This window comes from Acinonyx jubatus, chromosome E2 (genome assembly GCF_027475565.1).
Source record: "Acinonyx jubatus isolate Ajub_Pintada_27869175 chromosome E2, VMU_Ajub_asm_v1.0, whole genome shotgun sequence".
NCBI lineage: Eukaryota > Metazoa > Chordata > Mammalia > Carnivora > Felidae > Acinonyx > Acinonyx jubatus.
In genome coordinates, this window is record NC_069396.1 from 43,870,165 (window position 1) to 43,883,228 (window position 13,064).

The 13,064-nt window shown below is 37.2% G+C and overlaps 1 protein-coding gene across 7 annotated transcripts in view; it reads right to left on the reverse strand.

Annotated features, from left to right (window-relative positions):
• Positions 1-2,798: 2,798 nt before the first annotated feature.
• Positions 2,799-13,064, reverse strand: part of ZNF565 (zinc finger protein 565) — a 32,450-nt gene continuing 22,184 nt past the window's right edge. For all 7 annotated transcript variants that reach the window (XM_053210246.1, XM_053210243.1, XM_053210240.1 and 4 more), the window contains one exon: positions 2,799-5,490. In XM_053210246.1, the coding sequence (XP_053066221.1) occupies positions 4,220-5,490 (1,271 nt within the window). In that variant the 3' untranslated portion in view covers positions 2,799-4,219. The remainder of the gene's footprint in view (positions 5,491-13,064) is intronic.

Consider the following 13,064-nt stretch of genomic DNA (forward strand, 5'->3'; position numbering starts at 1 on the left):
TAAATACATGAACAAATGGTCATCTGTCTTAATCATAGTGAAAGGAATACAAGTGAAAACCAAGGTAACTTCCATTTTTCACCCATCAAATGGTCTACACATTTAAAATAAAACGTTTTCTCCAGGATTAGATGAATGTGGTGTTTTGGGACCTCTGCTACTGTGGGCAGATGCATGGAGGCATAATTTTCTTGAAGGCACTTAAGCAATGTGTCTAAACCAGCTGTCTAAAAATGTCCAACCAGAGAATGAAGCACTCCTAGTCATTTGTGGCTTCTGTATACCACTTGGGAATGTACCAAAACCAAAACAAAACAAAACAAAATAACAACAACAACACAAAAATGACTCCTTGGAAAATGGCTACTTCAAGGTGGGAGGTAGGGTATGAACAAGGTGAGCCTGGAACATTTGTGGCAGACTGCAAGCAAGTGATCAGACTACTGCGGTCATATCAAAAGGACAGAGGAGCCAGGGGAAGGGGCTCCCACATTCCAAACATGGAACAATTTGAGTATCAATGAGAGTACAACCTAATTGTGTTTAAATATATTAAATATGCTACACACACAGACCTAACCTCATAGGTTATCATGGCAGGATGCTAGGGAACCAACTCATTATTTTGAAACCAGTAAAGAGAAAGAAAGAAGCGTTTATCTCGCCTTTACTTACAGTAATAGGGAAAACCACGTAGCAGTTAAAGGGGAGTTTTTCTTCATAAAAATATCCTGGCTAATAAAAGAAGAAATAGGATACCATTCTGTAATCCTTAGTGGATTAATAGATCAATTGAACAATGGTTGCTAACATCGTAAAAAGACACCTCAATGTTGTGTCTCAATACTAACCACCTGTAAATAGTCTTAGCCAAACACAACAAAACACCTCTTCAATCTGATCAAGCCTCTAGATACCAACTACCAATTTATAGGCAATACCAATAATAGAGGAGCATGTTAAACTACACCAGGGATTCAGTCAGCAAAAACTAGGCTCTGAGAAAATCTACAAGGCAAATGATCTAGTTTCTTCATAAAATAAATTACCAGGGGGGTAAAAAAGGATAAGGAAGAATGCACTGACAGAGACTTAAGAGATGTAACAACTGCAATTTGTAGACATAATTTGGATCTCAATTAACTTAAAAAATTTTTGTTTTTACATTTATTTATTTTCGAGAGACAGAGACAGAACGTGAGCAGGGGAGGGATAGAGAGAAAAGGAGATGCAGAATCTGAAGCAGGCTCCAGGCTCTGAGCAAGCTGTCAGCACAGAACCTGACGTGGGGCTCAAACCCACGAACTGTGAGATCATGACCTGAGCCGAAGTTGAACACTTGACTGACTGAGCCACCTAGGTGCCCCTCAATTAACTTTAAAAAAAAAATTGACATTTATGAAACAATTAGAAATGGGAACACTGACCATCATCGTATGTGTAATGACAGTATTGCCATTTTTTTTTAAGGAGTGAAAATCGTCTCTCAAGTTGTGATATACTGTAGATACATACTGAAATATTTATAGATTAAATGATGTTGCCGGGATTTACTTCAAAACTAACATGAAGGTGGAGGAGTGGGTGGAGATACAGACACAACAAGATGGGCCATGAGCTAATAATTACTGAAGCTGGTGATGGGGGCACTGGAGGTACACTATAAGATTTTGTGTAAACAGAGAGTTTTAAAAATGTCTATACATTTTGATCTAGCACTTCCACTTTCAGGAATGTATCTTAAAGAGATATCACACATATAGAAAATAATTTATGTGCAAGGATATTTATTATACAATTGTTTGAAAGCAAAAGTAATGGAAAAAAATAAGTTGACAGGATAAATTATGAAACACATATACTATGCAGCTGTTAAGGAAGAATAAGGCAGCTATATATGTATCAATATGATCCAATTTCAAGGTGTATGGATAAGCAAAAATAACAAGTATAGAAGTTTGCTACCATTTATGTAAAAATCTTTTTTATAAAGAGTGTTATGTGTATGTCTACACTTAGGCAAACATAAAAATCAGGCAGTACACACAAGAACTTGACAGCAGTGATAGGTACATAGAGTAACAGCAGAGATGGAGTAGAGATTATATACCGAATTGTAACTTTAAGATATTTATCCTATGAGTGTGCTGTTACTATTCAAAGCGACACTTTTTAATGTCATAGCTTTGAACTCCTCCAAATGTACACTGTAATCATTAAACCACTTAAAGTAAAATGACATACAGAACACTACTTCCTAATCCTGTGTAGGCAGTGACACACGCAGAAAATACAGGTGCTTTAGTCAACAGTCTGGATGTCTGAGAAGATGGATGGCATCGGGACACAACAGGCCCTGTGCCCCAGCCACTGCCTGGACTGAAGGGATGTTTCCTTAAGATTCCCCAGATTCATTCACAGGCTCTGATCCGTGTATCATTAGGGTTGGATCAGGGCTCTCTCCCCTACCATTGTCATCTCCTGGAGTTATATCAAAATTCTGAAAACATAATTAATCCACAGGTGAAATTCTAGACATTCTATTTAAAATTAGCTTCTAACTTTAGCCCCATGTCAGGCTCTGTGCTGACAGCTCAGATCCTGGAGCCTGCTTCAGATTCTCCCTCTCTCTCTGTCCCTTCTCCACTCACACTCTTTCTCAAAAATAAACATTAAAAAAAAATTTTTTTTTAATTAGCTTCTAACTTTGAAGAGATTGGATTCAATTAGCAGCAATTTTATTTATATTTATTTTCACAAATGATGATCATCTACAATTTGTTTCTTGGGAGCTATCCTTTTTTTTTTTTTTTTTTATCATAGTTTTATTTAGCCTTGGAAATGAACTGGCAAGCTTCTCTCAGGGATTATCTATCTGTTCCTTGAAGTTTTAGTAGGCTAAACTGTTTTTAAAGGGAAGAGCTTTGATGTCTTTTTATGTCCTTCTACAATCATTCAGGTATTCCATGTCTTCTTAAACCAGTTTTGATACTTTTGTAAAAATCCATTCTCTTTAAATTTCCAAATACATTAAAGCCAGGCATAGTAGCTATTTAAAAGAAATACCCACCCCTTCCTTATTCATAAGGCTAAATGTTTTTCTTCTAGTTCAGAGTTGTCAGTCTTCCATCTTATTATATTGTTAAATAAACAACCTTCAGATTCAGCCTACTGTTGTTTTTTACTTTTCATTTTTAATTATCATTCTTACTATTGATATGGGTTTATGTGGTAATTTCCCTCTAATTTTTAGAGTTGACCATTCATCCATTCAATAGGCTTAGTATGTGACAGGCAATGAGTAAGTGCTGGAGATCTACATTTGGAGAACAAAGCCCTTACCTTCAATCCTGGGGTGACAGGAACATAGCTTTGGCTGTACTTAACTGGTTTTGATGTATAGAATTTTTTGACTGCTCTTGAGTTATACTTGGAAGTGGCTTTAGATTTCTAAGTGGGTCGATTTCTTTTGGCTACTCTTCTGTTAATTTCTAATCTTGTGACTTCCTAGCTTTCAATATCATGAAGACCTTCTTATGCTAATTATACTTTACTACTGTTTTCCAGAATGAATTATTGTTAACAAGTGGTTATGAAGGCTTTTTGTTATTTGGCACATTCATAAGGCCCTTCTCTCACATGAACTCCTTAACAGTAATACTGTTATAAATTAACAACAATAACTAATATTTATTGAACTATATATAGGGTTTATAAAAAATATCTGATAGTCCTCAGGAGAACTCTATCAGGTAAGTATAATGATTACTGCTTAAAAATAAGTAAACTGAGAAACAGGAAGATTGCATAATTTGTTCAATGCTATACAGTCGGTAACTGGTGGAACTTAGATAATACTAAATAATATGTATATCATGGTAAAAGGCACATTCAGAAAATACCTTAATAGGGTCATTTTCTCTTAGGAATTCTCAGAAGTTTAACACATTTTGTGTGGTAACAGAAAGGTTTTCTATAGTCACATTAATATTTTTTTCAGCATAAGTTTTCTGATGCTTAGTAAGCAGTGAGTGTGAGGCAAAAAGAATTCCTGCATTTATTGAATTTTCTTCTGGTAGGAATAATCCCATGTTCCATAATGGAAATGACAAGTGAGGGTTTTCTGACATTAATCACATTACATTACACATTACCTAATATTGAGTCAGGTGTGAAATCCATGTAAAGGCTTTCCTATACTCTTAACATTCTAGGCTTTCTAACCAGTATGGATCCTGTAGTGTTCGATGAGCTGCGAGCCAAGAATAAAGGCCTGCCCACATTCTCTACATTCATAAGGTTTGATACCAGGATGAATTCTCTGATGTTCAGTAAGTTGTGAACTACGAATAAAGGCCATTCCACATTCCCTACATTGATAGGGTTTCTCACAAGTATGAATTCGCTGATGATGAGTCAGTTGTGAAACACGGATAAAGGCTTTCCCACATTCCTTACATTCATACGGTTTGTCACCTGTATGAATTCTTTGATGTTGAATAAGGTATGAACTACGACTAAAGGCCTTCCCACAGTCCTTACATTCATAGGGTCTGTCACCAGTATGAACCCTCTGATGTCGTGTAAGCTGTGCATGTTGTCTAAAAGCCTTCCCACATTCCTTACATTCGTAGGGTTTCTCCCCAGAATGAATTCTTTGATGTCGAGTAACTTCTGAGCTATGAATAAAGCCCTTCCCACATTCCTTACACTCATAGGGTTTCTCACCGGTATGAATCCTCTGGTGGACAGTAAGCTGTGAATGCTGTCTGAAGGCTTTCCCACATTCTTTACACTGATAGGGTCTTGCACCTGTATGAATTCTCCGATGAACAGTAAGTTGTGAGCCACGAATAAAAGCCTTCCCACAGTCTTTACATACATAGGGTTTCTCACCCGTGTGAGTTCTTTGATGCAGAATAAGTTGTGAATGCTGTCTAAAGGTCTTTCCACATTCTTTACATTCATAGGGTTTGACACCAGTATGAAGTCTTTGATGTAGAATAAGTTCTGAAGTACGACCAAAGGCCTTCCCACATTCCTTACAATCATAAGGTTTCTCACCTGTATGAATTCTCTGATGTTGAACAAGGTGTGAGGCACGACTAAAGGCCTTCCCACATTCCTTACAGTCAAATGGTTTTTCACCAGTATGAGTTTTCTGATGCTGAATAAGGTGTGAGCCACGGCTAAATGCTTTCCCACACTCATTACATTCGATCAGTTTCTCACCAATCTCATTGTTCTGATGTAAAGTGAGGGATGTATGATGCTCAAAAGTGGGCATGTTTTCATATGTGATTTTTACTTGCTTGAAACAGCATTCCTGAGTTACTCGTTGTCTTTCAAATTGGCCTTTGCATTCCCAGTCATCTCCAAAACTGGAGCCCTCAAAATCACAGCATTTAAGGCTTTCCATGATCTCCCAATTGAATGACTCTACTTCAAAAATATCTTTTTGTGGAAATTTCTCACACCTGGACTCCAGCTCTGAAAAAGAAAAAAAGAAAGAAAGAAAAGAAAAGAAAAGAAAAAAAAAAGAAAAGAAAATACAAGCAAGCTTCATTAAGAGAAACAAAACATTTTATAGCTGACTAGAGAGACAAAATGAAAATAACCTTAAAAAGTGAATGGCTTATGTAAGTCTCAAATATTGCTGTGCAATTTCTAAAGAGTACATGAAAGCACAAATATGATGAGGTGCCAGAAGGGAGCAAAAGAAATTAAGCTGGGTGTTCTTAATTTTTATATAGGTCTCTCTTCCACATCTTGCACCTGCCTTCATAATACTTTTATCAGTTGTAATTAGATTTTCATTTACTTATTCATCTGTTGATCTTTTTATTTTGTTCCTCCTAAATATCCCCAAAGGTAAAAATACAGCCTTTCTCACTAGCTTTTGTAACCAAACCCTAGTATATAATAAACTTTTAATAATGGGTTGTTTGATGAACAAATACTGCATTCTAGAGACGGATAAGTAGAACACAATAGAAAGCCAGAAAGAGACTGGAGTTTATCTGGAAATTGAATTTATTATAAAGGTGGTATTTCAAAGGGGAAAAGGATAATTTTTGTAATAAATAAAGTTTGGACAACAGGATACTCATTTGGAAAAAGATAAAAGTGTATCTATCACCAAAAACCATAAAATACCTAAGAATAAACCTAACCAAAGAGGTGAAAAATCTATACACTGAAAACTATAGAAAGCTTATGAAAGAAATTGAAGAAGACACACACAAAAAAAGGAAAAACATTCCATGCTCATGGGTGGGAAGAATAAATATTGTTAAAATGCCAATACAAAGCAAACTACATATCCAATGCAATTCCTATAAAAATAACACCAGCATTCTTCACAGAGCTAGAACAGAAATCCTAAAATTTGCATGGAATCAGAAAATACCCTGAATAGCCAAAGCGATCCTGAAAAAGAAAACTGAATCCAGAGGCATCACAATCCTGGACTTCAAGCTGTATTACAAAGCTTGACAAGTACCATCAAGTACCATCAAGACAGTATGGTACTGGCACAAGAACAGACACATAGACCAATGAAGTACATAGATCTCTACAGAACAGAGAACCCAGAAATGGACCCACAAACATTTGGCCAACTAATCTTTGACAAAGCAGGGAAGAATATCCAATGGAAAAGAGACACTCTCTTCAGCAAATGGCGTTGGGAAAACTGGAGAGCAACATGCAGAAGAATGAACAAGGGCCACTTTCTTACACCATACACAAAAATAAACCCAAAATGGAGGAAAGACCTAAACATAAGACAGGAAGCCATCAAAATCCTAGAGGAGAAAACAGGCAACAACCTGTTTGACCTCAGCCACAGCAACTTCTTATGTGACATGTCTACAGAGACAAGGGAAATGAAAGCAAAAATGAACTGTTGGGGCCTCATCAAGACAAAAAGCTTCTGCACAGTGAAGGAAACAATCAGCAAAACTAAAAGGCAAACAATGGAATGGGAGAAGATATTTGCAAATGACATATCAAATAAAGGGTTATTATCCAAAATCTATAAAGAACTTATCAAACTCAACACCCAAAAAACAAATAATCCAGTAAAGAAATAGGCAAAAGACATGAATAGACACTTTTCCAAAGAAGACATCCAGAGGGCTAATAGACACATTAAAAGATGCTCAACATCACTCATCATCAGGGAAATACAAATCAAAACCACAATTAGATATCACCTCACACCTGTCAGAATGGCCAAAATTAACAACTCAGGCAACAACAGATGTTGGTGAGGATACAGAGAAAAAGGAACACTTTTGCACTGCTGGTGGGGATGCAAACTGGTGCAGCCACTTTGGAAAACAGTATGGAGGTTCCTCAAAAAATTAAAAATAGAACTACCCTATGACCCAGCAATTACACTACTAGGTGCTTATCCAAAGGATACAGGAGTGCTGTTCCAAAGGGGCACATGCACCATCGACAATAGCCAAAGTATGGAAAGAACCCAAATGTCCACTGACTGATGAATGGATAAAGAAGATGTGGTGTGTATACACAATGGAATATTACTTGGCAATCAAAAAAAAAAATCTTGCCATTTGCAACAATGTGGATGGAGCTAGAGTGTATTTAAAAAAAATTTTTTTTAACATTTATTTATTATTGAGAAACAGAGAGAGACAGAGCATGAGTATGGGAGGGGCAGAGAGAAGGGGAGACAGAATCTGAAGCAGGCTCCAAGCTCTGAGCTGTCAGCACAGAGCCTGACGTGGAGCTTGAACTCGCGAACTGCGAGATCATGACCTGAGCTGAAGTCAGATACTTAACTGACTGAGCCACCCAGGTGCCCTAGAGTATATTATGGTAAGCAAAATAAGTCAGTTAGAGAAAGACAAATATCATATGATTTCACTCATATGTGGAATTTAAGATATAAAACTGATGAACATAAAGGAAGGGAAGCAAAAATAATATAAAAACAGGAGAGAGACAAACCATAAGAGACAAATGCAGAGAACAAACAGGGTTGCTAGAGGGGTTTTGCGTGGGGGGATGGGCTAAATGAGCTAAGGAGGACGTTTGTTAGGATGAGAACTGGGTGTTATACGTTAGTGATGAATCACTAAATTCTATTCCTTTAAAAAAAAATTTTTTTTTAACGTTTATTTATTTTTGAGACAGAGAGAGAGCATGAACAGGGGAGGGTCAGAGAGACGGAGACACAGAATCCGAAACAGGCTCCAGGCTCTGAGCTGTCAGCACAGAGCCCGACGCAGGGCTCGAACTCACGGACCGTGAGATCATGACCTGAGCCGAAGTCGGCCGCTTAACCAACTGAGCCACCCAGGCGCCCCACTAAATTCTATTCCTGAAATCATTATTACACTATATGTTAACTTGGATGTAAATTTAAAAAAATAAAAATAAATAGATACAAATTTGTCATTAAAAAAAAAATGTATCCATATGTTATGCCACCATATACCAGAACAAACTCCAGGTAGAGTTTTAATGTTAAAAGAAAATGGAAACCATACAAATACTAGGAGGAAACAAAGTAGATACTTTATAACCTAGGTATGGGGAAACCTAACAATGAAACAATGACTCAAATTCCAAAAGGAACCAAAGCAAAGACTAGTAAATTCCATATGTAAAGGTGAAAAACAAAAGAAAACAAAACTTGCACATGAACAAAAAACACCAAAAGTAAAATCAAAAGACAAGTGACAGGAAAATACTTAAAACTTAAAAAAAATTTTGTTTAAATGTTTATTTATTTTTGAGAGATAGAGTGAAGTAGAGGAGGGGCAGAGGGAGAGGGAGACACAGAATCTGAAGCAGGCTCTAGGCTCTGAGCTGTCAGCACAGAGCCCAACATGGGGCTCGAACCCATGAACCATGAGATCATGACCTGAGCCAAAGTTGAATGCTCAACCAACTGAGCTATCCAGGTACCCCCTTAAACTTATATAGCAGGTAATGGGATAATCTTTATGATTTATGAAAAGTTCTTTAAAAATTGAGAAAATATTCTCAAAAAAGTTAATCATACAATTATCATCTGATCCAACAATCCCACTCTTAGGTATATACCCAAAAGAAGTGAAAACAGGCACTTAAATACTTGTATATCCATGGTCACAGGAACATTATTCACAATAGCCAAAAGGTGGAAAGAACCCAAGCATCCATCAACAGACAAATGGATAAACAGAATGTGGTATATACACACAATGGAAAACACTCAGCTTTTCTAAAAATTCTGGTAAGTGCTACAACATGGATGAACCTTGAAAACATTATGCTACATGAAATACAGGAGATACCTAGAATAGTCACATTTATAAAGACAGGAAGTAGAACAGAGGTAACTAGGGGCTGGGAGAAAGGGAAAATAGACAGTCATTGTTTCATGGATAGAGTTTTTATTTGGGATAATGAGTAAGTTCTGGGGTAGTGGTGATGGGTGCCCAACACTGGGAATGTAATTAATGCTACTGGATTGTATACTTAAAAATGGCTAGGGAAGCCTGGGTGGCTCAGTTGGTTAAGCATCTGACTCTTTGATTTCGTCTCAGGTCATGATCTCATGGTTTGTGGGTTCAAGCCTCATGTTGGGTTCTGTGCTGTCAGCATGGAGCCTGCTTGGGATTCTCTCTCTCCCCCCTCTCTCTGCCCCTCCCCTGCTTGCGCATGTGCATGCTCTCTCTGTCTCTCTCTCAAAATAAATAAATAGGGGTGCCTGGGTGCCTCAGCTGGTTAAACATCTGACTTCGGCTCAGGTCATGATCTCACAGTTCATGGGTTTGAGCCCCGAATCAGGCTCTGTGCTGACAGCTCAGAGCCTTGAGCCTGCTGTGGATTCTTGGTCTCCCTCTCTCTCTGCTCCCACCAGCTTCTCCCTCTCCCTCTCTCTCTCTCTCAAAAATAAAAAATAAAACATTAAAAAAATAATAATAAATTTATGAAATATAAGAACAACAATAGTATGAAACTAGAATTCCAGATCATTAAAACAAAATCAGAATGGGGTGAGGGTGAGGATTAATCTAGGCAAGGGCCAACAAACTTTTTCTGGAAAGGACCAGATAGTAAATGTTTTAGGCTTTGTGGACCACATAAGGTGTCTGTAGCATATGCAGGCATGCATGTGGGTGTGTGTCCGTCTGTCTGTCTATCTATCTTTAAGCCCTATCTATCTATCTATCTATCTATCTATCTATCTATCTATCTAATCTATCTATCTATCTATCTATCTATCTATCTATCTATCTACCTACCTACCTACCTACCTACCTACCTACCTACCTTTGAGCCCTTTCAAAATGTAGAAACTATTCTTAGTTTGTAGGTGGTACAAGAAGTGGCCACGGGCTGGATCTGACCCACTGATTGTAGTTTGCCAAACCCTGGTAAGGCACAGGGAAGTAAAATATGGTAAAAGTCTTACTTTGCTCAGAAAAAGACATTCAAAGATGCTATTTCATACCATTCTCCAATAAAAGAAACCAGGGCTTCTTTGAGGAATGGCTGGGGCAGGAAAAATACAAGATAAACCTGAAACATGCTGTGGTAAAATAAGGAAGTCCTCAAAACAGAATGAGGACATGTCAAGAGAACCCAGGAACAACCTGAAGGTGTTCCCAATGGCCAAAGCTTGAATAATTTGAACAACAAAATAATGTATTTATTTTGTTCAATTGTACTGGGCTACAACCCATAGAATATAATAAATACTCATGAGCCCATATTAATAAAAATAAATCACTGAATAAATAAATGAATGGGAGAGGGGGAAGGGACAGCTTTTTCTTACAGGAGAATTCCAATTAATAAATTTAGAAGGAATAAGGTACAAAGAAAATCAACACGAGGCAACACTATTGTAATAACTGCTACAGAGAAGATCCACCAATGGATGCTAAAATCAGTAGGCAAAATGTATATTCTCAAAGTATCTCCCCCCAAGATAATTACCAATTACAGATGGAAAAATAGTAACTTTATAGGGACAAACACGAGAGACACTACCTTAACCAAGTGATCAAGTTTAACACCACCAGTATTAAACCATGTTAACACCAAGTACTCTCCACAATAGTACTCATCAAAAGTATCAAGGTCATGAAAGACTGAAGAACTATCACAGATTAGAAGATGCTAAGGAGACACAACAACTAAATGTAACAGGGGATCTGGGACTGGATCCTAGGACAGAAAGAGAACATTAGGGGAAAATCTGACAAAATTCTAATAACATCTATATTGGTTAATACTACTGTACCAATGGTAATTTCCTAGTTTTGATAACTGTACTATGATTATGTAAAATGTTAACATTAGTGGAAGCTGGGGGAAAGGCATATGGGAATTCTAACAATTTTGCTAGTTTTCTATAAGCCTAAAAATTATTCAAAATACAAAAGTTAAAAACTTTACTAAAAAGAAAAAAATTCTATTTCAGTCTTGAGGTAGGTAAAGAAACACAGTTTTAAGTACATTTTAAATTTATTATTTATTTATTTATTTACTTACTTACTTATTTATTTATTTAGTGAGTGCTCATACATGCAAGTGGGGCAGGGGCAGAGAGAGAGGGAGAGAAAGAACCCCAAGCAGGCTCTACACACAGCAAGGAGCCCTAAGCAGGGCTCAATCTCACTACTGGGATGTCACGGCCTGAGACAATATCAAGAGTCAGATGCTTAACCTACTGAACCACCAAGGTACCCCAATTTTTAAAAGTCATATTAAAGACTATTCTTTCAAAGCAATAGGAAGTACAACTTTAAAATCATTTGAGGGTAGAAAGAGGGATAATCAAAGGTGAGCAGAATGGAAATAGCCAGAAATAGAAGTGAAGAACAGAACATATGAAATAAAATGACAGGAATAAGAATAGACACATTAGTCATTACAATAATGAGAATAGATTGAATCCCCTTATTAAAGTGAAAGAATCTTGGATTGATTCAAAGAAGAAACTCTAACAGAATCTTGAGTACATGGACACACTTCAAGTGGCTGTGACTTTTTAAAAAAAGGATACACAAAGATATGTCATAATTTTTAGACCAAAAAAAGAGGGCATTTGATGGAATATCAGAAAAAATATAATTCAAGTTTTACAAAAATGTAAAATACAATAACATTACATATAATACAAGAAACAGTTCTTAGAACTTCATAGCACCAGTACAGAGAAAGTTAAAAGGACATGCAGATTTGAGCGCCTAAGTGGCTCAGTTGGTTAAGTGTCTGACTTCGGCTCAGGTCATTATCTCACAGTTTGTGGGTTCAAGCCCTGCATTAGGCTCTCTGCTGTCAGCACCGAGCCCTCTTTGAATCCTCTTCACCCTCCCTTTGTGCCCTTCCCCAGCATAAATAAACATTAAAAAAAAAAAAAAAAGGACATGCAGATTCTAAATCATATAATCAAAACGATGAGAGATAAACAGAGAGGCAAGTTTCCTTTCCAAGTAACACTAGTTTTAAATACATGTAGGGGTGCCTGGGTGGCTCAGTTGGTGAAGTGTCTGACTTCGGCTCAGTTCACAACCTTGCAGCTCGTGAGTTCGAGTCCTGCGTCGGGCTCTGTGCTGACAGCTCAGAGCCTGGAGCCTGCTTCCAATTCTGTGTCTCCCTCTCTCACTACCCCTCCCCCACTCTCTTACTCTCTTTCAAAAATAAATAAACATTAAAAATTAAAAAAATAAATAAATATATGTAGAGAACATTTTCCAAAATTGGAACAACTTGACCTAGTGATGACATTGGAAGAGAAAAGTCAGTGGTAGGATTTCTCCTTTGGAAAATTCCTGCTAACACATTAATTCCATTCTCATTTAAAATATCCTACTGGCTGGTTCAGTCAGCCTAGCATGGGAATCTTGATCTCAGGGTTGTGATTCCAGCCCTATGTTGAGGGTAGAGATTACTTAAAAATTAAATCTTTAAAATGAAACAAACAAATATATAAAATATCCTATGAGAAAGAAGGTAAAGACCTTTTTTTTGGTTTTGTTTTGAGGGAGAGTATGAACACAAGTGAGGAGGGGCAGAGAGACAGGGAGAGA